The sequence below is a fragment of the Phasianus colchicus genome, chromosome 5, assembly GCF_987193195.1.
Source record: "Phasianus colchicus chromosome 5, bPhaCol1.hap1.1, whole genome shotgun sequence".
Taxonomy (NCBI): Eukaryota; Metazoa; Chordata; class Aves; order Galliformes; family Phasianidae; genus Phasianus; species Phasianus colchicus.
This window is the reverse complement of record NC_143440.1, coordinates 39,856,470-39,878,892: the sequence shown is the minus strand read 5'-3', so window position 1 is coordinate 39,878,892 and position 22,423 is coordinate 39,856,470. Positions and strand designations below refer to the sequence as shown.

Here is a 22,423-nt window from a genome sequence, read left to right as displayed (position 1 = left end):
GCCAGGCCAGAGGAGAATTTGCCTTCAAAGACATTGTGAGAGAGGCACAGCATCTTGAACAAAGCAGTTTTCCTATCTTGGGAATTCTTAGAAGAAATGCATCTGGGAAACTCTGGATGTAAATATTTTCTGAAATAAAGTGCACCTCATCTGCCTCAGGATACATCCCCAGGGCTCTTTCAGTCTTTGCTCTCTTTCTTGGAAGCCCCACAGGCCACCCTCAATGGCTAGGCATCCTTACAGGTAACATTTCTGTTTGCAGACAGATTTTGCAGAACAGGAAGGTATGCACTTCGGCTGGACAAAGCTGTAGAGAAGCCCCATTCATCTCTGCCTGCAGATACCTCAGCCAGGCCACAGTCAGCAGAGCACAGGTTTTCTAGGGACATAACCTCTCTACAGGGACTCTTGGATTGGGGTACGCTGGAATCGCAGACTCCAAATCCAGCAGCCTCCTGTCCAGGTCTGTGAATGAGGGGGCAATTAGGACTCTCTGAGCACACACTCCAGATGGAAGGGAAAGTGAGAGATGGACAGCTAGACAGGCCAACACATCTGAGTCTGTTGGGCTCCGCAGGCATTGCTTTCTGCCAGTCACTCTCCCCAGTGAGTCTCGCCTGCCCTGCAGCGTCACGCCTGGAGAACCTGAGACAGCAAAGCTCTGGTGTCTGTGCAGTTCCCTCGCTGCAATGCATTGATCGGAGATCTCTTAAAGAAAGTGGCCTGGATATCTGAGACACCTATTGATCGCCCCATCGGCTCTCTTCCTGCCCTGATCTTCATTCACTTGGCATTGCCCGAACAACCTGCACCTCTGTGTTAGGAACAGCCTCCCAGGTCTTAAAGGGACACAGCTGGCTGTTCAGCTCCCTGCAGTCCATTGGAAAGGAAAGAATGTGCCTGGTGACCCTCACGTGCATTTCCAAGGGGATTCTGCATCTGCAGAATCAAGTTGAGCATTCAGGAGTAAAGTAGAGGCTTGAAGTCATTGCTACCTGCTTTTTGACATCTTTGAATACTGGTTTCCCCTGCTTGAAAAATAGGCCTCACCACATGCTCAGTTAGCAGACAGAGGAGTGTACATCACATGGAAGGACAGTAACCAGGAGAATCTTTCCTGTCTTACCAAGAAGAAATCACAAAGCACTGAACTAGGCATGAATGGAATATCATATTTTTCTTCTTCAGAGGAAGGACAGTTTCATTTCCCAGAAATGTCTCCCAGTAAGTTACCAGATCAGTACCAAAGATCTCAAAGAAAAATGTAGCAAGAGACAAACTGGCTTCAAGATCTCTCATTTAGCCATGAGATCACTTTTCTCCAAACTCTGGACAATCAAACAGGAGAAGTTACCTGGCTTAGCAGCCTTCTGCCATGGATGGACCCAAGGAAGAAGAGAGATGTAAACCAAGGCGAGGAAAAACAGGAAATACTGAAAGGAAAAATAGCACGTAGCTTGAAGATCAAGACACCTCCTAATGAGCACATGGGGACTGCAGGATAGGTTCTCTGGGAAAGCCAAAACACCAGAGATTTCAAAAACCAGTCAAACTACTAGAAGTATGTAACAGGGAACACTGTTGCCCTGGTGGATAAAGGGATGGATGAGCTAACAGAATGACAGATCAGAGATGTAAAAAACCAATGAACCTTTTCTAATCCAAAATCTCTTGTCAATTCTGCATTTCTGAGCAAGTCAAACAATTATGGATTTGTTCTTTCCTGAAACTCCTGGCCCTGTGGAGACCAAAGACTGTGAAGCCATTTTTTATCCCTTTTTGGATTTTGCTTTTAAAGATGTGTATTGATTAAATTCTAGTAACTTTGTGCTTCAACCAGGCTTCACATAAAGTTAACTAATCAGTGCTTATAACCCTTTTGGAAAATAGTCTGACCCTTACTTCTCAGCTGGTAAAGCTGAGCAAAAGAGAGAGAAAGGCAGCAACATTTCCTACATCAGCTGACCACTCAGCATTAGGATAAAAAATTCCTGTTCACAGATTGCTAAAATAGGCTCTTCTGCTTCCCTTGATATTGTCAAGTGTTCTTACTTGCTAAGATTGCTATCAATAAATCTAAATGCTGTATATTCCACAGCTCTAAATATTATGGGAAGGATCACAGATACACTAACATCAATAGCAAACCACCTTTCCCCAGTGGTTTAATGATGCCAAATCAATCCCTATATGAATAACCAAAGACACTTCAGCACAAAAGCAGCCTTAAGAGTCAAATTTCAGTTTACAATGGGTTGTATCCCACAGGGTTCAGGAGTTCAGACACAGCATGGTGTGAATGAAACTATACTGTTTGTCAGCCTCTCTCTGGTCTGGCAGGAGTTAACTGTTTTCACACAACTTGGTGACTAAGCCACAGTTCAGACCCTGCTCTGGACTGTATTACACTCCTAGAACTGGGAGCAGAGGTTGCTCTGGCTGCAGTCAGGCCAGCACGGTCTCCTGCTGCTCAGAGCTGCCAAGCTCTGAGAGGCTCAACTGCTTGGATGAAGAGCAGCACAGACACAGGCAGCCAGCAAGCCGGGACCCATGCTGCTGCTCTGCAGAGTGACTGGAGCCACATCATCATATTTTTATGGTTGTTTTACAAGATTAATGTGAGCAGGCTCTCTCATAACCAATGTGCTCTTCCTCTAAAGGCAACATCACAATCATGGACTGGTATGTGAGTGAGCAGATATAATGCTCCCCAGAATGACCACACACAGAAAAGCTGCTTTAAAGGGGTTTCTCTCTAAATCTCAAAGCAGGTGCCTCCCTCCCAGCCGAAGATCAAGATCTTCCCAACGCAATAACCTGCTGGGGAGGGATAGACTACACAAGACTGTATCTCCTTCCCTTGGTACCTGGTGTGCTCCAGCAGGAAGATATTTAACCACAGAAGCTGCACATCCATCAAAGAACAGGACAGGGTTTAACATCCAATCTACATTCTTAACAATACAGGCTGCCATCAACTTGCCTCTCAAGAAATGAGGGAGCACCAGTGCAAAGCAATACACATTCAAGTGACATCGTGCAATTCATCACTGGCTGCTAAAATGGTATGAACTGGAAGCATGCTGCATGCTGGCATCTTGGCTCCAGCACACTAGCCTTGTGCAGACCACAGCTAGCTGTTGTTCCTTTTAGACAAACGGAGGGCACTGTTCTCTGCCACGTACAGCAATGCAGAGGGTTACAAGTAGCTCTTCTCCTTCCTGCCCCTCCTCCTCTCGGTGCCTCTCCCCGAGGGACCCAAAGGAAACAAAGCTTTAAAGGCAATCCATAAGAATGTGTTTAATTGCCACTGAATTCCCTGTGGTTCACCTTGAATGGACAAGGACTGGGGAGGCAGGGGGGAAGGGAGGAAAAGCAGCACAAGAAAAGCTGAACACTGCTTAGAGAACACTGAACAGATCGATAAGTTGAACAGGTTGAGCATGCAGGGCAGGCGACCCACAGCTCCCAGACAAATCTGTGCTCCTCAACATCTTCAGAAAGTCTCCTGAGTAGAAATATGGGCAAACCTTCAAGCACACTGTTCCATAGCTTTGCATTAACTCCATCCTTCCTTTACTAAGGCCAGCCAACCCAGTCATAATCAAGCAAGAGTTTTTCCTTCTCAATATTACAAAATGACCTGGAAGGCAAGGAGAACAACACCCTCCAGCCTGGGGTTCTTTCAAGAAAGGAAACGGTTTGGCACAGCCTGTTTCCAGTTATCCGTCGAATTTGCTGTCACTCTGAAAGTAATATCCTAGCTTTAGTGTGCTGACTAGAACCACCCTCCTCTCTGGATTGCCTTCTTGGTCACGGCCCATCCTGACTCTTCTAAAAATCATGTATAGAGATACCTTGGAAAAGCCAGAGAGCACAAGTGTGTACTTGCCCTAGGGGATTCTACAAGGTCTGGAGTTCCAAGTCAGGACAGAAGCAACTGCATCTTACCTTCTTTCAGCATCCCCACTTTGAGGCATTTCATGAAGCGACAGGCTTGACAGGACTTGCGCCTCCGTTTTGTGATCTCACATTCATTGGTGGCTGGGCAGCTGTATTCAATATTCCCTGCAATCAAACACAGATATGGTCACGCAGGAGACATGTTCTCCTCACTGATCCAGAGGTAGGCTGTGGTGTCCAAATATTTCCATAACCATTGGTCTCTATGTTTGCTCACTCATTTGCACACACATACACAGACCACAGCTGGCTTGTGATGGATGGCTCTTTGAGAGCCCAGCACTACTTATTAGAGCTCATTTCAGAAAAAAGCAACACTGCTGTTTGTACTGGGAGAAACCTGCCCATCCAAGGGGCTGACTCAAAGTTGGGCTTTTGGGCATCCAGTATTTTTAAAGCACATCAGCACTTCTTATGCTGCATCACTTACAACCTGTTCTCTGAAGCTCTGAGAGCTAGAGCAAGTCTCGCTCCACATCTACCAGGTGGATGTCACCTGCCTTCTTTGCCTTGCTCTTGGTACCACAGAGCTGGGAGGTGGCATTTCCTCCTTTGCTTCCTCCTGTCAGTGACATCCTGCAGGTAGCAGGGAAGCAGTTGTTGAGAAAAATGGGTAAGATGTAAAATGCAAACTATCTACGCAAATCTTTTCAGTTTTACTTTAGTAGTCCTTATCATTTCTTTGTATAGAAAATCATTTCTTTCCTCACTTCCTTTCATTTATGATCACAACATCACATCCAAGACAAACCAGGAAAAGAGGCATCCCAGATTTGTTTCTGCTCACACTGTATTTTATAATAAGCCAAGCGTATAACTGAAACATGGAAGCAGGGGTCTGATCTGAGGATGGAATGGATATGAACGACATGTAAAGCAGCAGTTATTTAGCCCAGCTCCAAAAGGGATTTCTAAAATCCACAATCAGTTCAGAAGGATAGAAAGGTTGCTTTGGTGGTTCAGAACAGGAAACTGAAAGTCAAGAGTTCACTCACGGCTGTAGCACAGGTGAGAGCAGAAAGGGGACACAGCCTGGACTTTGTGTACCACCAGATTAGAAGGGAAGCTTTCAGTTCAGTAACACCAGGACAGGACACTTGATTTTTGTTCCTAGATCTGCAATGGACTTCTGTGTTCTTGTTTAAGACCCTTCTTTTCTCTGCATGTATGCATACAGTTTCTAGGGGTGGTGACTAGATCTTGGGACTAACTAAGCAGTCAGAAAGCCCACTGACAATCAGAGCTAAAAGAGAGCATAGATTCAAAAGGAGGAAAGCACCATTTTACTTATCTCATTATACTTGGCCCTTGCTGGGTGAAACCTTAGAAGCACACAGCCCCTAAAAAAGCATAAACATTATCTGCCTGCTAGTTACAAACCTGCCCTCTGTCTTGTCACAAGACCTGCAACTTGGCTTTAAGTTCCATCCACCTCATTCCTCACCATTGTTCCTTTGTGCCCAAAATGCAGTTTGTCCTCAAAAAAAAAAAAAAAAAAAAAAAAAGAACGTTGCACAAGTTGCTTCCATACAGACCGTATTTGGTCATTGTGCAGCACCTGAATTTCAATAGCTAGCAATATACCAAGGTTCTCAGAGAGCTGGAAATTGAGATTCGGGCATGATCTCAAGGTAATAAACTCTGCTCTAGACACAGAGCCTTACAGATTTCTGAATACAGAGGCCCTGATCTCTACTTGCTGTACCCTGCACAGGAAGGAATAGAGCAGAAACAAACCTGGAGTAAAACTCCACCATAATCTCACTTTGAAGGTCTTGCCTTAGTTTCAATGTTCACCTTGCACACCAAAACCAGCACCAGGGTTTTGGAGAGCAAAATATTTCATGTTTTATGGTTTCAAGGCCAAAAATTCACCTCCTAAGACAGAGACACCCAAGGGCACAGAGCCCTAACAGCAACAGAAGGCAATGACAGCCTTCTCCAGCAGTTCAAGGTCCCTCTACAATGAGTCAGGCAGATCATTCAACTTCTTCATGCCTCCCCCGAAAAAGTACTGGAAATGGTCTATGTAGCCTAGATCACAACTCAACTGTGAAAGTGTCAGAGTAAGTACTGGGTATCGTATGTACCATGTAGGCACAATTTGAATATGGAGCTGTCAAAGGCATTCTGTACTGGGATCACAACTGTTAAAGCATCAGAGCCAGAAGGGGTTGGCCAGCTGGGCCAGCTCCTCTTCCCATATGGCAACACAGCGGCCACCATGCAGTGCTGCAGCCACAGGGTTTGTGGGTATGTAAAAGTGAGAAAAATACACCTAGCACCAGTGGGACATCCCTTTCAGCATGTCTTATTGCCTTCACATTGAACACAGGCTTGCATGTCCTTACACATACCCCATTCCCAGTCTCAAGGAAGAAAGCACCAGCAACCATGTCCTGCAGCCCGCTCTGCTGGGTAAATGCTAGAGGTGAAGTCCAGTGTGCTCTCTCCACACAAGAACTGACACTAGGAGATACAAGACAGTGCTGCCAAGCTAAACAAACCTTTTTTATCAAGCCCCAAATGCACCCTGTACTGGATGGACTGAAAGCTACAGCTGAGGGCAATACTGTTTGCAGGACATCACCAGGGAAGGCACTATCAGCATTACCCAGGCAGAATTCATCCAAGAAAAACTCGTCTCCAAAACTTCGTAACAAAGTTCTCTGACTTTTTTTATTGTTTGTTCTCTCAATTTCTTTTATGGGTCCTGGGGCCGGCTGCCAGCACAGCGAGCTGCTCGCAGCTCCTGTAATTTCTGTAAGTGCCCTATGATAAAGTGATGAGATTAACTCATCGGAATTCCAGCAGCCTCGCAGCGGCTGGCGGTCACACCATCAGCTTGGCTGCTGGCACTTGGAGAGTGCTCCCTCTTTGCTACAGCAGCTGGGGTGCAGAAGAGCCTCCGTGCACACAAGAGTTCAGACAGACAAGTCCTTATACAAGTATAAATTTGTGGCACATATTGTATTGTGAATTGTAGATTATGTGACCTAGAAAGAAAAGGCAAGAAAATGGGATAATCTAGTAGACAGTGCCTTGCTTTGAACCATCATTTATTAGAAAGGCTTTCCTTGGTTTAGGTAATATTTACATTTGATCCAAAAAACCTGCTAGGACCTCACCAATGCCACCACACAAGACTGACCTAAAAAACAGCTACAAAAAAAAACAAGTGGCTGGTGACCAGACCAGAGTCTGGATTTGTTCTGAGCTTTCTGACTTGGAGGTCAAATCACTTTCTCTCTGTGTCCTGGTCTTCCCATCATCAAAATTGGGTGAGCTACCAAACTTGTCTTCTGGGGGGATCGTGAGAAACAGCCAAGGACTACTGAAGTGACAGGTCATGTTTTTTTTATGCTGGAGAACTGTAAAATTACCCTATTTTCTGTAAAATAGGGACCTTTGACTGTTAAACAGCTTGGAACAAAATATTCAGTGCACACATAATTGGAATACCTGAAAATTGCACAGCAGAGCTTGGAGTCTCCTAGACGACCATATCCTCTCTGGAAGGGAAGGATCTGGGAAGGGGGAGAATGACTCCCTGAGCTTGGGGAATGTGGTAACTTGTCACACAGCTCCTGCTCCTGTTATGGACTTGGCTCCTCAAGGGAGATGAGCTCAGAATTAGCATAGCACTGAAAGCACAAGCTGCTCCCCCCCACTCAGTCAGATCCTGCCTACTCCACCGCATACAAGGAAGGAAACTCAGGGACGATCAAACAAAAATAACCAGGAAAGTCTTCAGAGATGAAGTCTTTTCAGTTTCTGCTTTCTGAAACAAACAAGCAAACAACTGAACCTTTTCTTTCCTTCTGGTTTCTTCTGCATTCCTCTTCACCATTCCTTCCCTATCCTCTCTTCCTTGCATGCTCCATCCTGCCGTCTCTCCCACCCTCTGTTTCTTTAGTCAAGCTTTTCCTGAATTTCAGTGAAAAGCCTACATTTCAACATATTTGCTGTTAGTGCCAACTGCAGTGTGCATTTATTTGTTCAGGATAAAAAGTTTTCTCTCACCCCTATGATTTGATGCAACACACTGCAGTTATGACCAGCAGCACGGTGCCACACTGCTGGTCCTGTGGTGCCAGAGGGCTGAGAGGAATTCGCAGGGAAATCCATTTTGTAGCCTTCCCAGCTCATGCATTTGTTGCCTTTTATCCTTTCTTTCTTTGTTTTTTTCTTTTTTTCCTTCAAGGACTACTTTCAGAATATTGTAAGTTTAGGACAGTTCCATCAAGCACAGAGCAGAGTGCTTCCATAGTACAGTTGCAAGAGAAAGCAACTGAACTTTTCAACTAGCCACTAGCTCTGCCTTTGTTTCAGGACTTGCAAACTTTTGTTCTGGATTTGTTTGTTTTTGTTTTTGTTTTTTCTCAAAGGCAAGCTGGTCATTTGGGTGTCCCACTGACAAAAGACCTAAAAATGTAAAATGGCCCATGATGAGTGACCAGCAGTGTCCCTGCTCTCAGTGGGCACCAGTCCAACCTCTTCTACAGCAGGACAAGGGAACACTGATACAAAGCATGCAGGAGATTCTCTGTTACCTTCCGCTTAAATTAGCTGAGACAGCATAATCTGAGTCCTGGTGTGAGGACAGGTACTTTGTGAAAATCAGAGGAAAATCTCTAGGAGAGCAAATAGAGGTCTCTCCAGGTGTAATACCAGCACTGTTTGCCTTCTCTGCTCCATGCAAAAGGACTTGGACATTTTGCACAACCTTGGTCACGTCACCCTCTTGCCTGCATGTGGCTGCAGGACATGAGCCCTAGGGCTCTCTAGCAGCAGCACACAGCTTTCTCTCAGCCTGACAGTTTCTTGCAGACACAGGTTTCTGACACAGAAGTATTTACCTATTGAAGTTTCAGCTAACAGATCCTTCTGCACAAAGCAATCTCTACAGATGCACTGAGGCAAAAATAAAATGCAAAACTAACAAAGTTGAATTGGACTGCAGATGATTTTCTGACTTCAAGTACTAGAGCTATGATAACAAATAGCAGTCAGGCACTAGATCCTGGAAATACTGCGCTTTTTCTGGCCATGCTACAAAAGTGTTTGGAAGCCTAAGACACAGTATTTTTGTTGTGAATTTCCATCTGAGAAATATAAGAAGGACAGAGGGTCAGGACAGAGCCTGGCTGCCAACAGCCACTAGTGCAGGGTCACAAACCTCCCTCCTGCATCTCACAGGCTCTTTGCTGCACTTGTGGAAGACTTTTGCGCTCAGGAAGATGTACGGACTCTCTCAGCTGCTCTTACCTTCCCAGCAGCCATGCTGATCACTATAAATACAACCAGGTGGCCCTAAAAGACCACGGATTTTGTTTCAAGCCTGTTATAAATCCACATAAATCTTCTGAGCTGCATTATCCACATTTTAAGCCCCTTAGTGGTGTGAGGGCAGCTGTGTAGTGATGTTCACAGAGTTTGAAGTTTGCAAGACTCAAGCAGAGAATCCACGGATGCAGAAGCTTTGCCTGATAAACAACCTGGCCATTCAGAAGATGATGTTAAAGACGTCTCTTCTCTCTGATGCCCCATTCTCCTCAATATGAATTCTTGTAAGTCCTGTTGTTTCACCTTATGGGTATGAGTTCCAAGCACGCAACAGACTGACTTACGGAGATCAGAGAAGGAAATCTTAATTCAGGTTTATTTTGCTGAGCTTTAAGATTTTATATTAATGGGTCATTTTAGAAATAGCCTTAATTTTCACTATTTGAAAATGAAAAATAGATGAAGGGCAGTCATAGTCATGAATATGTTGAATAATAAGGGCAGTCATATGGTTACATAGCATTGTTCTTAGTTTAATGCTCAGAGAAGTAAAACTGTTTACCAGTTAGAACTGAAAAACAAAAGCTAATGAAAATGTATTTGATTGATATATAATGTTCTATCTGCTGAGCAAACTATTACAAGAATGAATATAGTTAGATTACGAATACATATCCATAGCATTTGTCCTAAATTTGGATGAGAGAATTATGTAGGATTTCTATGGAATATGAATTTTAAAAAAATTTAATTCAGAAATATCCAAAACATTACCTTTCTTGTGACAGACCTATTTCATTTCATTTAACTAGTATGAAATTTTGCTTTCAAATCAGACCTGTCTTAAGCAACAACAGTAGCACATTTCAAGATGCCAAGAGAAGCTATGGGTGCCCCATCCTCAGAGGTGCTCAGGAGGAGGCTGGATGGGGCCCTGGGCAACCTTGATCTGGTGGGTGGCAGCTCTGCCCATGGCAGGGAGGGTGGAACTAAATGATCTTTAAGGTCCCTTTAACCTTAGCCATTCTATGATTCTATGATTTTATCCTCAGAGATACCCAACCATGTCCCTGCTGGCTTTCAGCTCATTTCCTTCCCATCAGTCAAAAAGCAGTTGACTTCACGATGTTGAGGACAGCCTGGCCTCACCTGGCTGAAAGGCAGAGCTGCCAGGCTCTGCCATACTTTAATTTAAAAAAATAAAAACAAAAAACAAAACTTTACCTCAAAAAAACCCTTTTAACTCAAAAAAAGTCTGTAAATTGGCTGTAATACAGCTGAAGAATGAATACTTTTTGGAAATGTTTTTGCCTGTCTCTTGTATGTTATACTTGAGCTCTTTTCCATGTATACCCAGGGCTGAGCGGATACAGCATGCGCTACAGCACAGCCCTAGGAATTTCACATTTTCCTGAGTCAACCAAAATGTGCGATGCAATTGCCTACCCAATCTCCCTAGGCTCAGCCTTCAGCTCCGTAGCTGGAACCACTCACACTTGGCACAGCACACTGGGCTCTCCCACTACTGGGAACTGAAGCATTTTGGTGCCTCGGTTGCTAACACAAGCTGATGACAGGGTGAGAGAAATCTCCACTTACTCCTTCCCCCCATCTGTTACACGTTAACAGGCAATCAATTAGGGAACCACAGGGAGAATATGGCTGTGCTGGGGAGTAAGGCTTGGAGAGAAGCAGTCTCCCTTCCTAGGATGAAATCAGCTGATATAATACTAAGGCTGATTACAGGCTCTAGTTACTGTTGCTCTGGATCATTTTCAACTTCTCAAAACTTCCTAGATTTCTTTTTCCTCTCTCCAGGTTAAGCCTATATTCTGCTCTGCCACAAAGAAGTTCTTGTATTGCTCCCATGAGGGGTTAGTTTTTCAGTATTTTCCTGTATAAAGAGCCCATAACGGCTTTGCTTCAGAGTAATACCCTTTCCCTCCTTTAGTACCCAAATGTGCCAAAAAGAAACACAGAGAATGGGTCCAAGTGCTGGAGAAGGAACAGAGTCTGTGCTGACAGTCAGAAGTGCGACTAAAAGTCCAATCAGGAGATTCAGCAATGACAAATCACAGAAAGTCTGCCAGAGCATAGGCCAATACTCTAGGGATGGACATCCTTTCCACATGGCATAATGAAAAAGGAAGACTCAGTGGGGCAATACAGAATGATCATCTTCATAGCAGTATAGTGGCAGGGAGATACATCTGGAATCTTAAAAAAATTAAACTAAAAATAGTCAGCTCTGTAGAGATCCATGCTAATCTGCACCCTGTATTGCTCTGTTCACTCCAGAATTGAACATTCCTAGTGATGGAGTATTAATTAAGTATGATTGGCCCAGTCAATGAACAACAACAACAAAAAAAGTGGACTTCATTTCACAGAAATCAAGAGTGTTGCTGTGGTGAGCTGACATCAGCCAGCTACCAATACAATGGCTTGTTCTTTAGTCAACCCAGTAGTATGCTTTCCATTGCACGGTGAATTATTCTGTCCTTTTTTTCAGTTACAGAGTGTAAGAAGCAGAGAGAGTATCTGTGTGTTCAGGCATGTTTGCTCAAACATAGTCTGCTTGTGTAAGTACACCGAAGCATCTGAGGATATTAGAGCCTGCCTGTACTTCTACTTTCAGCTATATTGTTGGACTTGTACATGTACACATCTGCAGCATGCCTTTGGCACTCAGACATATACCATTATGTGAATTGTATTCGCAAGATCAGTGAGCTGCAATTTATCTACATTATACGTGCATCGAGGTTATCAAAGCATCTAAGGAATTTGTGATCATTGGTTAAGACTGACAAAAATTGGTACACTGTACCTTGAATAGTCCTCTTGAAGAAGGCTTTGCATGCCTCACAGGAAGCCACACCGTAATGGTACCCAGAAGCAATGTCCCCGCACACCAGGCACAGCCGCTTGGGGATGGCATTAAGCATGTACTCGCACTTGGTGGGTGAATCCTCCATGATGGCACTGGCGCAGTCATCGTAACGCTTACGGCAGGACCCACCACCAATCCCTGTGCCATTGAACATGGGCGGTGAGTCCAGGCCATTGGGGTGGCCACCCATGGCAATGCCGTAGCCACCGCTAGCATCGGAGGAGCCACTTGGGCTGTGGTGGCTGATGGCGTCGATGCCAGATGAGGGGCTGGAGGGCTCGGTCTTGATGAAGGACCCACAGCTGGAGGAGAGATGCCGCTCCTCCGTGGCCATTCTGCCGAGCAGCCTGCAAAGAGAGAGCAAAGATGTTCAGCGGCCTCCTGGCTAAATGCAGCTCCAGGGCAGTCAAAGGAGAACTCTCCTTTTCCACCTCAGTCCAATTCCAGTTGGCTCAGGCACTCCAACGCCACACAGGTGCTTCTCCTCAGGGATACAACACAAATCACTAAGAACCATTTGCCTACTTCCCACCAAATCACACAGAGAAAGTCAAGGCCATTCATGTAAATCACAATTTCAGGCCGTTCACAGGCTAGTGCTTGGAAGGGGCATCAGTGCTGATGAGGCAGAAGCTACCCAGAGTAGACAAACCCTGGGAAAGCAGAAAGAAATGAGCCTACCTGTGGCTGGCCAAATGAAAAAGATCCTCAGTTAGTTCAGGATTCCCCACCCTGGCTCTAAGAAGACTACACAAGCACACCCTGCAAGAAGAATCTATTCAGAATGGATTTTCTTTTGTAATACACAAGTCTCTGTGTTATTTTCATGTTGGATTCACTCTTCCTCTTCATTAACATCACTAAAATGGGAGCTCAGAAACTGAAAGAAGCTGATCTGATCAAAAGCTTCATCCAGCTTAATCTTAAATAATAATCTTCCTTTTGTTTACTAGTGTAAGACTTCTGCTAGAAAGGCTTCTCTCACATTTCCACTTCTTATAGTATAAGTATACTCTAAAGTATATGCAGGGATGGCACCTTTACCAAGTTTGAAAGCTTTTATTATTATTAACTGCAGTCAAAGGTAATCTTATTATTCATATGAAAGGTCAGTCTTTTTTTAGAACACTGCTAATTCTGATGATATCATATGGAAATGAGCTACAGTGCTTACTTGTTTAGTCTATGAACAAATAAAAAAACCAATCACTTCTATTGTGCACACTGTATTTGCAGCTGCCCAGGTTCCCTGGACATCTCCTAATTCTCTTTCTCATATCATGTACTTTTGCTAATTCTCCTAATTCAGACTTTCCTTATCCATATAATTGTTCATCCATTCACACAGAAGTTTTTGCAAACCTCAGATCTGTTTCATCATCCATCTCTGAATTTCATCTATTTTGACTATTTCTGTTCAGTCCAGAAGAATTCAATGAGCCAACTCCTCAGTAGTATGAAACTGGCACTACTCCACCACTTATCCAGCTGAAGGTCTGGACAGCAATCAAGACAAAGGTATGCCATCAATTACCTACCAACATTTCCATATTTTCAATGTTATTTTCAGCCCATCACTTATGTAACTTAAAATTAAATTGTTATCATTTCTTTAACGGACAATATCAGCAAGTTACTTACTGAGACTCTCAGATCTTTTCAAGAGTTGCTACAAATTAATTAATGCCTTCTGGAACACAATGCTGCAATAGTCAACAGTGCACTTCATCTACCACTGTGCTATCCATGCACCTAGCTTTGTTACAATCCTCTGGGGTTCTTCAGTCTTTCTTGATAATGTACTGTCATCTGCAGAGTCTCATTGCTCGCCCACTTTGAAGATCATTAATGCATGAATCAAACACCACAACACAGAACTTTTTGGGCTGTCCATGTTAACCTTTACCATCCTAAGAATTGACCTCCACTTCTTTCCTGGGTAGGGTATGCCTACTCTTTGTTTTCTGTCTCAGACGCTTTTAAATTGATAATAGTATTAATGTGAGAGGTCAGATTTTCTCTCCAGCAAGATAATTTGTCAACGGCTTTTAAGAAAACCTAAAAATATGCAATCAAGTGATTTTCCTGATGACATGTCCAAAGAATTTTGACTGCCTGGAGATGCTTGAATTTCTTCTTGGAAGATCCACTGGTTTAAAGTTACCACACCATGGTCATGTGGGTAATTTCCATTTCTATTTCAGTTTCAGCCTATTTACCTCGTATTTATGGCAACTCCTCCTGCCAAGAGGTCTGACCCATCAGGTGACAGGACAAAACATTTTGTGACACAGCAACACTGACGTGTATACATTACATACATCATTTCTGTGTGTCCACTGATGTCTGATACACAATAGCTTTATAGTTCTACATCCTTATAATCTCATTTGACCCAAGTATCTCTTGATTTTCCTTTCTCTGTTTCATCGTCAGCATTTGACCTCATCTCCCATCTCCAGGAATCGATCATGCAAGTCCATTATTTGGCAAGATGGTTGACCTTGAGACTATGGGCAGGCATCTCACGTTCCTGGGCTGCTTTGCCTGGTGTTACTTGAGAGGGATCAAGAGTTTAGTCCCACTCAGAGACAGTGTGATGAGTTGATGAATCCCCATGCTTTTCCCAGAAAAGCAGAAAGCAAAGCAAAAAGCTGCTGTGTTGGGCAGATTCTGGAACCTTTCTCTACCTGAGGGGAGCATATGTAATACAAAAACCTGAAGATCACCAGGCATAGAAACATGAGATTAGGATCAAAGTGGAAGGCAAAACCACCATAAAAAAAAAAAAACAAAAAAAAAAACCCCAAACCAAAATCTTTTCTGCACCGAGGAACTCCACAGAAAAAGGAGCTGAAGTTGAACGTTAAGGGCAGACAGAGGACAACACTATGAAAAAGGCATGACAAGGAGGTAAGCTGAACTGTCAGATTCAGTCAGGTAAGTTCAAATCCCAGCTTCTGTCTCTTAAGAAGCCCAGAATCCACTGACTGGGAAGAAATGAAGGGGCAACAAACAAGATTCTGAACTGTATTAGAAAAGATACTGAAAACTGGGAGTAGAAGGACTTCAGAGAATTAAGGTTAAACAGAGGTGACAGAAGTCCTCTGCGTCTGTGCTTATATCTACTCCAACTAGGGCATAACATTTCACATTCTTCATGTTAGCCATGTATAAAACAGACTCAGCCTGGTACACCTCCTCATCTTAATGGCACCCTTTACTGACCCAAAGTCAAAGCTGAATATGGAAAACAGAGCTACTACTGCTATGGCTGGTTGTCAGAGCATGAGGCTGTTCACTTTTTCAGATTTGGAAGTATTTTTGGAAGTCCTGTCTACCATATTACTAAGTGTAATCACTATTTGCAAGACAAGATGCCACAGTGGAGTTTACCTAGGAACACTGCTCTCCCAGGCCATCATAAACCAGGGAATCACAAAAAGGACGGGGCGGTTGTTTGCAAACACTTCTCAGAACTGCTGTCACAGACCTTACTCTTTAAAAAAATCTTAGTTCTGAACTGATAGACTTAAAGCACTGTTTTGTCACCAGCAAGTTATGGGAAGCTGGATTTGCCTCAGACTCAGTGAGGTGTTTCTGTCCACTAGGAAAAAGTAACAGAAAAAAAGGTCAGATCAGTCTCCTAGGACCAACTCACTTCTCAACTCACAACCTCAGTTACGGAGGCTGCCATACATGAATTGGTGGTCAATCAAATACAGCAACAAAACCCTACGTCCTTACAGTCGAGGATGCTCCTTTTCCTTTCAGTGAGACAATAAAACATAGCAAGTTCTGGTTAGGTTTGAACAAGTGCTTTACAGACAAAAGCCCTTAGCACCAAGACAGACTAAGAAACAGAGCTAGGGTGTATCCACTCATTCCAGAGGTTGTGTTTTTTCTTTTGTGTCCTCTGGTAAACTTGCATAGTTGACTAATGGGCAGTAGACAATGAGTTAAGCCTCTCCAACTCTGACTTTCGGGAAGTCCCACAGAGATCCCATTGTGATTTTTAAGCAGACTCAATGTGTTCCCCGGCAAGAAAAAAAAATGTATTGAACTTCAAGAACAGTTGAACATTTTTTTGCAAAGAGTTCGAAGTGATGAACAGCCATTTTGCTCAGCTCTAGTTACCTTAATAGGAAAGTAAAAGGAGAGAGACTTGATCCAACTCTCCTTAGCGCTGGCACAGGAAACTCCGTTACTATTTCTGTGCCCATGTAACAAGCTTAGAGGTTCTAAACATTTCATTCTTTTCACCTTTCCTCATCATAGGTCATTCCCTCTAATCCCTTTAGCATCTTTGTGGCCTTTCTCTGGACTCATTCCAGCTTACTTGGGTCTTGCAGCAAGGTGCCCCGAGTCGCACACTGCACTGATGCCACAGCAGTACAGGGGAGAGACTCTTCAGAAAGGCAGACTTACAGGCCAGCCATGTGTAGCTTCACTAGCCATTAGCCTGCGCACCAGCTCACATCATTGCATACCCACTGTCTCACCAGGAGCTCTCAGAACTTAAGCTGCTTTGCCATCTTGCTGTGCTCAATATGAAATTTGGATTCTTCCTGTTCTAAAGTAGATCTGGTATCACCTTTAAAGCACACACCATGAATTTTTACTTGTTTTATCAAAGCCAAGGCCTTTTAATAACGCACAATTTTTCAGCCTAGATTTATTTTTTTAAAACACTGGTTTGTTTCTAATATCTTTCAGTTGAGTCAGCTGTAAATTTAAGAACTACATCTCTTAGATTTTCTTTCAGGTTGCTAAAGAATATTTAGAGTCAAAACTGCACCCTTTTGGACACCACCTTTGCAGAAGGATAAAGAATGTCTATAACCCTTCTGTTTATACTCTGTCAGCTAATCCATGATTCATTTCACAGGATTTGTATCAAAACCAATTTGATCTAATTTCCCTAATAAGATCTTACACAGCTTTGTGTCAAAAGCTCACGCATGGTCCAGAGATAGTCTATCCACTGCTTCCTTTTTGCCCACTAATTATCTAATTGTATCAAGAAAGGTTATTGTCTGACTACTCTCGTTTCATAAACCCACTGCTGTTTATCACTGATGATGTGTTAGCCTTTGTGTGCACACTGCTGTCAGACAAGAATGCTCTGATCTCAGTGATCCTGGATGTAAAAATGCAGGTTTAGACCAAGTCAGGATTGTACTTTAGGTGCTCCCATGCCTTTAGTGTTATCGCTTTTGAGCAGTATATTGATTTAATATTAGAAAATTCTCCAATTTTTCTCTATCCTTTACCCTTTGCTACTTCTCTACAAAGTTCATTACACACTTTCTGAGGGTTTTTTTTCTTTTGCCAGAAATAGTCATTTGTAGCTATGTTCATCTTATTATCCCAGTTCTAGGTAAGGAAATGACATCAGTATTTTCTAACTATAAGCCTTTACTTGCCTCAAGAGACAAACCCAGAGGTGGATCACAGCTGCTTTCAAGACAGCTAGAACAATATCTGTCGCTGTTACAGAAAGTAGCTTTCCACTATCAATAGGATTCTCTATCAGTTAACATATCCCAAATTTGGTAACTTAATTCCATCTGAGCAGCTCCAAGTGCCAATGTAAAACAAGTATCTGACCCTGCATGTTCTCCATGCAGCTCTCTCCACTCCGAATAGGAGCTAGGGAAGTTTAGAAGCATTACTGCTGATGTTCTCTAGTGGATGATCTCAATACATTATCTTCAACAAGAAAAACAAGGTTATCTCAGTGCTATACTCGTTTCTTGAAGGAAGGTAGGAATAAGCATCAGAAGTTCTGCCATGTAGGCCAGTCCTTCTGCCAGTACTTTCTGATTAAATCACATAGCCACCGACACAGCATGCTGGAGATTTCCAACATTAAGACTGAAGTTGTCATTAAAACATATCTGAAATATATCTGTGTAAAGTATGAACATGAGTAATGAGTGAGCAAGTGAACAACCTCTCATAAATTCCTCAGAACAAAACCTTTTTTTCCACAGGTACAAGGAACAATGCAAAGGTCAGAAATGGGCTTTTTCAGTGGTTCTCACGGATGGACATAGACTCCAGACAGAATTCTATTCTGAAAAGTCCTATGATCTACCATAAATTGAAGAGCCCTGCAGGCAATATGCCAGTACAGCTTGCAACTTTCAGGTGCTCTATGGCTGTGCTTGTGGTTCTCTACATTAGTCCTAAAAGTAACAACTGGGGAATCCTCACAGTGAAATCAAGCTTTACTGAAAAAAACTGAGAAGGCTGCCAGTATAAATCTGCTCACTTTACATCCCAATCTGTGACAAAACCATGCTTTGGATTGCTCTGACATTTTTAGACCAGCCATGGAAGTTTAAAGACTCTTTAATAAGCAGAAACACCAACAATTAAATAGTTTAGAAAATCCAACCTTTCCATGGTTACAGGCCTATTTTTACTATCAGTATTTTAATAATACCCCGGTGACAAACTTGCACTGCATGTGAAAATGAGATGTGCATATCATGCCATCGGTGCAAGACAGACTTTGTGTCCTCTGTGGGCCATATGAGAGAGCTTCACAACTCATAGCTGGCTGACAAGCACTAGATCAGCTTCTCAAACACTCGCCACAACCCCAAGAACAAGCCAAATTTTGTCAGGTGCTTTTTTTAGATACAGAAGCAAGTAATGTTTTCCAAATGGCAGGCTAGACATGACAGCTGCAATAATAACCTGAGTAATTATAGGGTGCAGACACAAGGCGTTCATACCACAGGGCCAAGCGGTTCCCATCTGTGGGCTCCACTTGCATCACATACAGCTCACGCATGGCCCTGGCTCTCAGCCTCCCATGTACTGTTGGGGGCAAGGCCTGTCCTGCCCTGCTGCTCTATTTGAACCTCAAATGAGAGGAACATCATCTAGAGACACTGCCTCATCCTGCCTGACAGACCTTTTCCATGCAACGGTCTGAGAATAATGGGATCTGCTAATGTGTCACTTCTGTGCAGTAAGTAACTGTGGATAGTCAGCCCTAACCACCATGGTCCAGGAAGCTGTTCTGGGAATCTTCTGTCACACAGGAACATATCCTGCACCAAGGGCAAACTTTATTTCTCTCTGGAGCAAAAGCCTGGGTACTGCGTGGGTGAACAGGCTTAATTACCAAGTTGGGTGCCAGATCATAAACAGAAATTGCCAAGGTATCAATACCTAGGTTTTAGAAGGTTTTACTTAAATCACAGCCTTTTGCTTTGCTAGAAAGGATAAGACAGTCATAACCTCAAATCAACATAAATATTTTTCTATGGAGTGCAAATATGATTTCTAAGGGTTTCTAAGGTGCTTGCTAGCAGCAGCTCCGTTTGGCTTGCGTAGGCTATGTTGCTATTCTGCAAAGTACAGCAAGACCCAGAGACACTTTCTGCAAAGCATTCATCCCTAGTGTAGCCACATAATAAATACTACCTGCTTGCCTTCAGAACTAACACAAATCATAGCTTAGCAAAACATTGATGAGTTTGCTGAAGTGGAAGGCACTTCTACTCCACAGCACAAACACCAACCTGGACAGTCAGGTTGTAACAAGGCGCAATTGTCAGCATTTTTTTTATAAATGCAATACACCATCCTAACTCTAAATGCAATCTTTTCCGTTGCTTCTGGCTCTGCTGAGCATCTGGACCCGGGTTATTCTGTACAAATGCATCACACGTGGCTTGCCTTTTAAACTTGCTTTGAAGAGAGAGAGGGACTTTTATATTTGCTTTGTAACTTGAGGAGGTCAGGCAAAGAGTTTTTGAGTCAGGAGGCTGAAGCATCTAAAAGGTAAATATGACAGGTAGCCAACAAAGTGCTAGAGCTCTTCAGCTGCAAGAGTCAACCAAAAGACCTGTCTCCAGTGTCAGCCCTGAGATGAACTGCATTATATGAGATCTCCTGAAGTGGGCTGTGGCATGATACAGTTCTGTCACGTAGACTGGAAGAAAAGATTCCTTGCACAGGAGTGGGCAAAGGAGTTCCAAGCTGGGTTCTTTTGCTAGATAAGGAGATGCAGGACAGCAAGTGCACGTACTCTGGCTCTTATACAAATAGTATTTGCTTGTCTAATGCCCAGAAGACATTTTTATCCCTTTGACCCATAGTATAACCAGAGCACAGTTACATATCAGTAGATTTGCTCCAGTCCAAGTTAGCTTGCACTGATGAAAGCCGCCACAGCAAACTTGTCTGGAGGCTGCTTCAGAAATAAAAAGCTTTCTCATGGGCAGAAGACATTATGGATTTCCTGCTAACCTTCATCCCTCTTCTCCTTCTTGTAATTTCTCTTCACACTTAAGACAACACTCTTGTTAGTTAATGGTAAGAAGTATTACACAGATGAAGTGACAATTAATCTGGAGGTGTGACATATATTATCAGTTCACTCTCTTATTAACACATTGCCTTTTAAAGGTACCTTGCCCTACGGTGTACTAATGGCTGTTCCTTTAGAGTGAATTGTTTTAGCACTTGAGCTAATGCTTCTACTTACACTTACCATTGATACCACTATGAAACAAGGATCAGGATCCACTTGCCATTCACTGTTTATCTAAATTCTACCATCACCCTTTTTTCCCCCTGCTGTCATTCTATATTTCACATTTCCAGGCTGTCTGTACCTTCTTCCTCTAATATATCCGCATTTGGAAGATTGCTCGCACCAATTCAACATTTTTGCTTGCGTATGGTGAAGCTAGATACAGTAATCCCTGTTGAAATGCTCGGCTAGACCTTCATTTATTCTTGAATGTTTCTTTATACCTTGTCTATCTAGGACACTTCTAATCTATATCTCTCTTAGTACCTTCAGTGTCCTTCAGACACTAGTGAATGATACTCATACAACAACATATTCAGTAGAGCACTTCAAACACTCATACGTCAGAATTTTGCTTTCACCTTTTCAGCTGAGCAAGGAAAGGAAAACCTCCAGAAGAGTCATTCATGTCACATTCACTTTTGTATCCTGGCCTGATCCATCGTCTCATCTCACACAGACCTCTTTTTTCACTCAGTACCATCTTAGCATTTCTGACAGAAAACTGCCACCTGTGCAAATTCCTCAGCCTGCACTTCCTTGTATTTCAAGATATCCACTGAAGGCACTCTTCTCTTCAGCCTTGCCTACAATTCATGATGAAAAATAGGAGAAAAAAATATAAAGAAAGACACAGAAGTACTGTTTAATTCCAGCCAGTGTTTCGGAAAGGATTTAAGATGGGAGCTACCTACCTATCAAGGACGTCATCCTAGAAGGAAATATGAAGAAAGACTACATTATGAAGAAAGAATTAACATTTCTTCTGAATAATAATTTACCGAAAGGGTATCCAAAGTTTATTCAGACAAAATCTGAACTTGAATGTTCTCCAGCCTGGAGGCATTCTGGAGTTCTCTGACTTTGAGTGATTGCCAATTTTTTTGGAATTTTTCTTACATCTCAACATTTAAAGCTGCAGTAGGACTCCATCTTTTTCTCCCACCCCTGCCAAGACAATCCAGACAGGACAGATGGGCTTTGCCTAGATCCCACCTGTAGCTCTTGGAGAAATCTATAATTAAGTAGCTCATCATTAGAAACATTACTCAAAACTAGATGGATCCTGAAAAAACTTATTAGTTTCACATACATTAGAGCATGTAAAATAACAATGAACAATTACTGCTTTTCAATTTTAATTTTTTATTTTTTTTTTTTTAATCCCTGGTTTTCCTGGGAGGATTTCTAAGATAATATAGAAACAAAGCAAGGTAATAGTGCGAGAGCAAACACTGAATCTGGCACAGGGAAGCTGTCCCAGGTTCACTTTTGCTGAGTCTTTAAAATCTCACCACTGGTAGGTATTCAGCATATTTTCTACAATCATAGAATCACAAGGTTGGAAACGACCTGCAAGATCATCTAGTTCAACCGTCCTCCCACTACCACTGCTACCACAAGCACTAAACCATCTCTCGTAGCTCCTCATCCAGGTGCCTCTTGAACACTGCCAAGGACAGCAACTCCACCACCTCTCTGGGCAGGCCATTCCAGTGCCTGACCACTCTCTGAGAGAAAAAATTCTTTCTTATGTCTAACCTAACCTTCCTCTGGTACAACTTGTGGCCATTTCCTCAGGTCCTGTTTGTTGCCTGGGAAGAGGCCAAAACCCTTGTCATCACAGCCTCCCTTAAGGAAGTTGTAAAGTACAATAAGACTAACACTCTAAGTAGCTAGTTGTAGCTGACCCAAATTCCAACCTTGAGCCCTAATGACTTGTT

General features: G+C 43.0%; 2 protein-coding genes across 17 annotated transcripts in view; one reads left to right on the top strand and one right to left on the bottom strand.

Annotated features, from left to right (window-relative positions):
* ESRRB (estrogen related receptor beta) overlaps window positions 1-22,423 on the bottom strand; it is a 158,119-nt gene that overhangs the window by 22,612 nt on the left and 113,084 nt on the right. For 6 of the 9 annotated variants that reach the window (XM_090141414.1, XM_090141412.1, XM_031593181.2 and 3 more), the window contains 2 exons: window positions 12,080-12,489; window positions 3,952-4,068 (listed from right to left, as the gene is read on the bottom strand). In XM_090141414.1, the coding sequence (XP_089997540.1) occupies window positions 3,952-4,068; window positions 12,080-12,476 (514 nt within the window). In that variant the 5' untranslated portion in view covers window positions 12,477-12,489. Of the gene's footprint in view, window positions 1-3,951; window positions 4,069-10,023; window positions 10,791-12,079; window positions 12,490-21,061; window positions 21,748-22,423 lie in introns of those variants that run through there. The other 3 variants (XM_090141411.1, XM_031593184.2, XM_031593185.2) reach the window with 3 other exon arrangements.
* Window positions 1-22,423, top strand: part of LOC116228972 (uncharacterized) — a 155,598-nt gene that overhangs the window by 124,789 nt on the left and 8,386 nt on the right. The window contains exons 5-6 of one of the 8 annotated variants that reach the window (XR_016466995.1): window positions 13,564-13,660; window positions 14,579-16,880. The exons of 6 other annotated variants lie outside the window; for them this stretch is intronic. The gene's annotated coding sequence lies outside the window, so the exon portion shown is untranslated. Of the gene's footprint in view, window positions 1-13,563; window positions 13,661-14,578; window positions 16,881-22,423 lie in introns of those variants that run through there. One more of the 8 variants, XR_016466994.1, reaches the window with a different exon arrangement.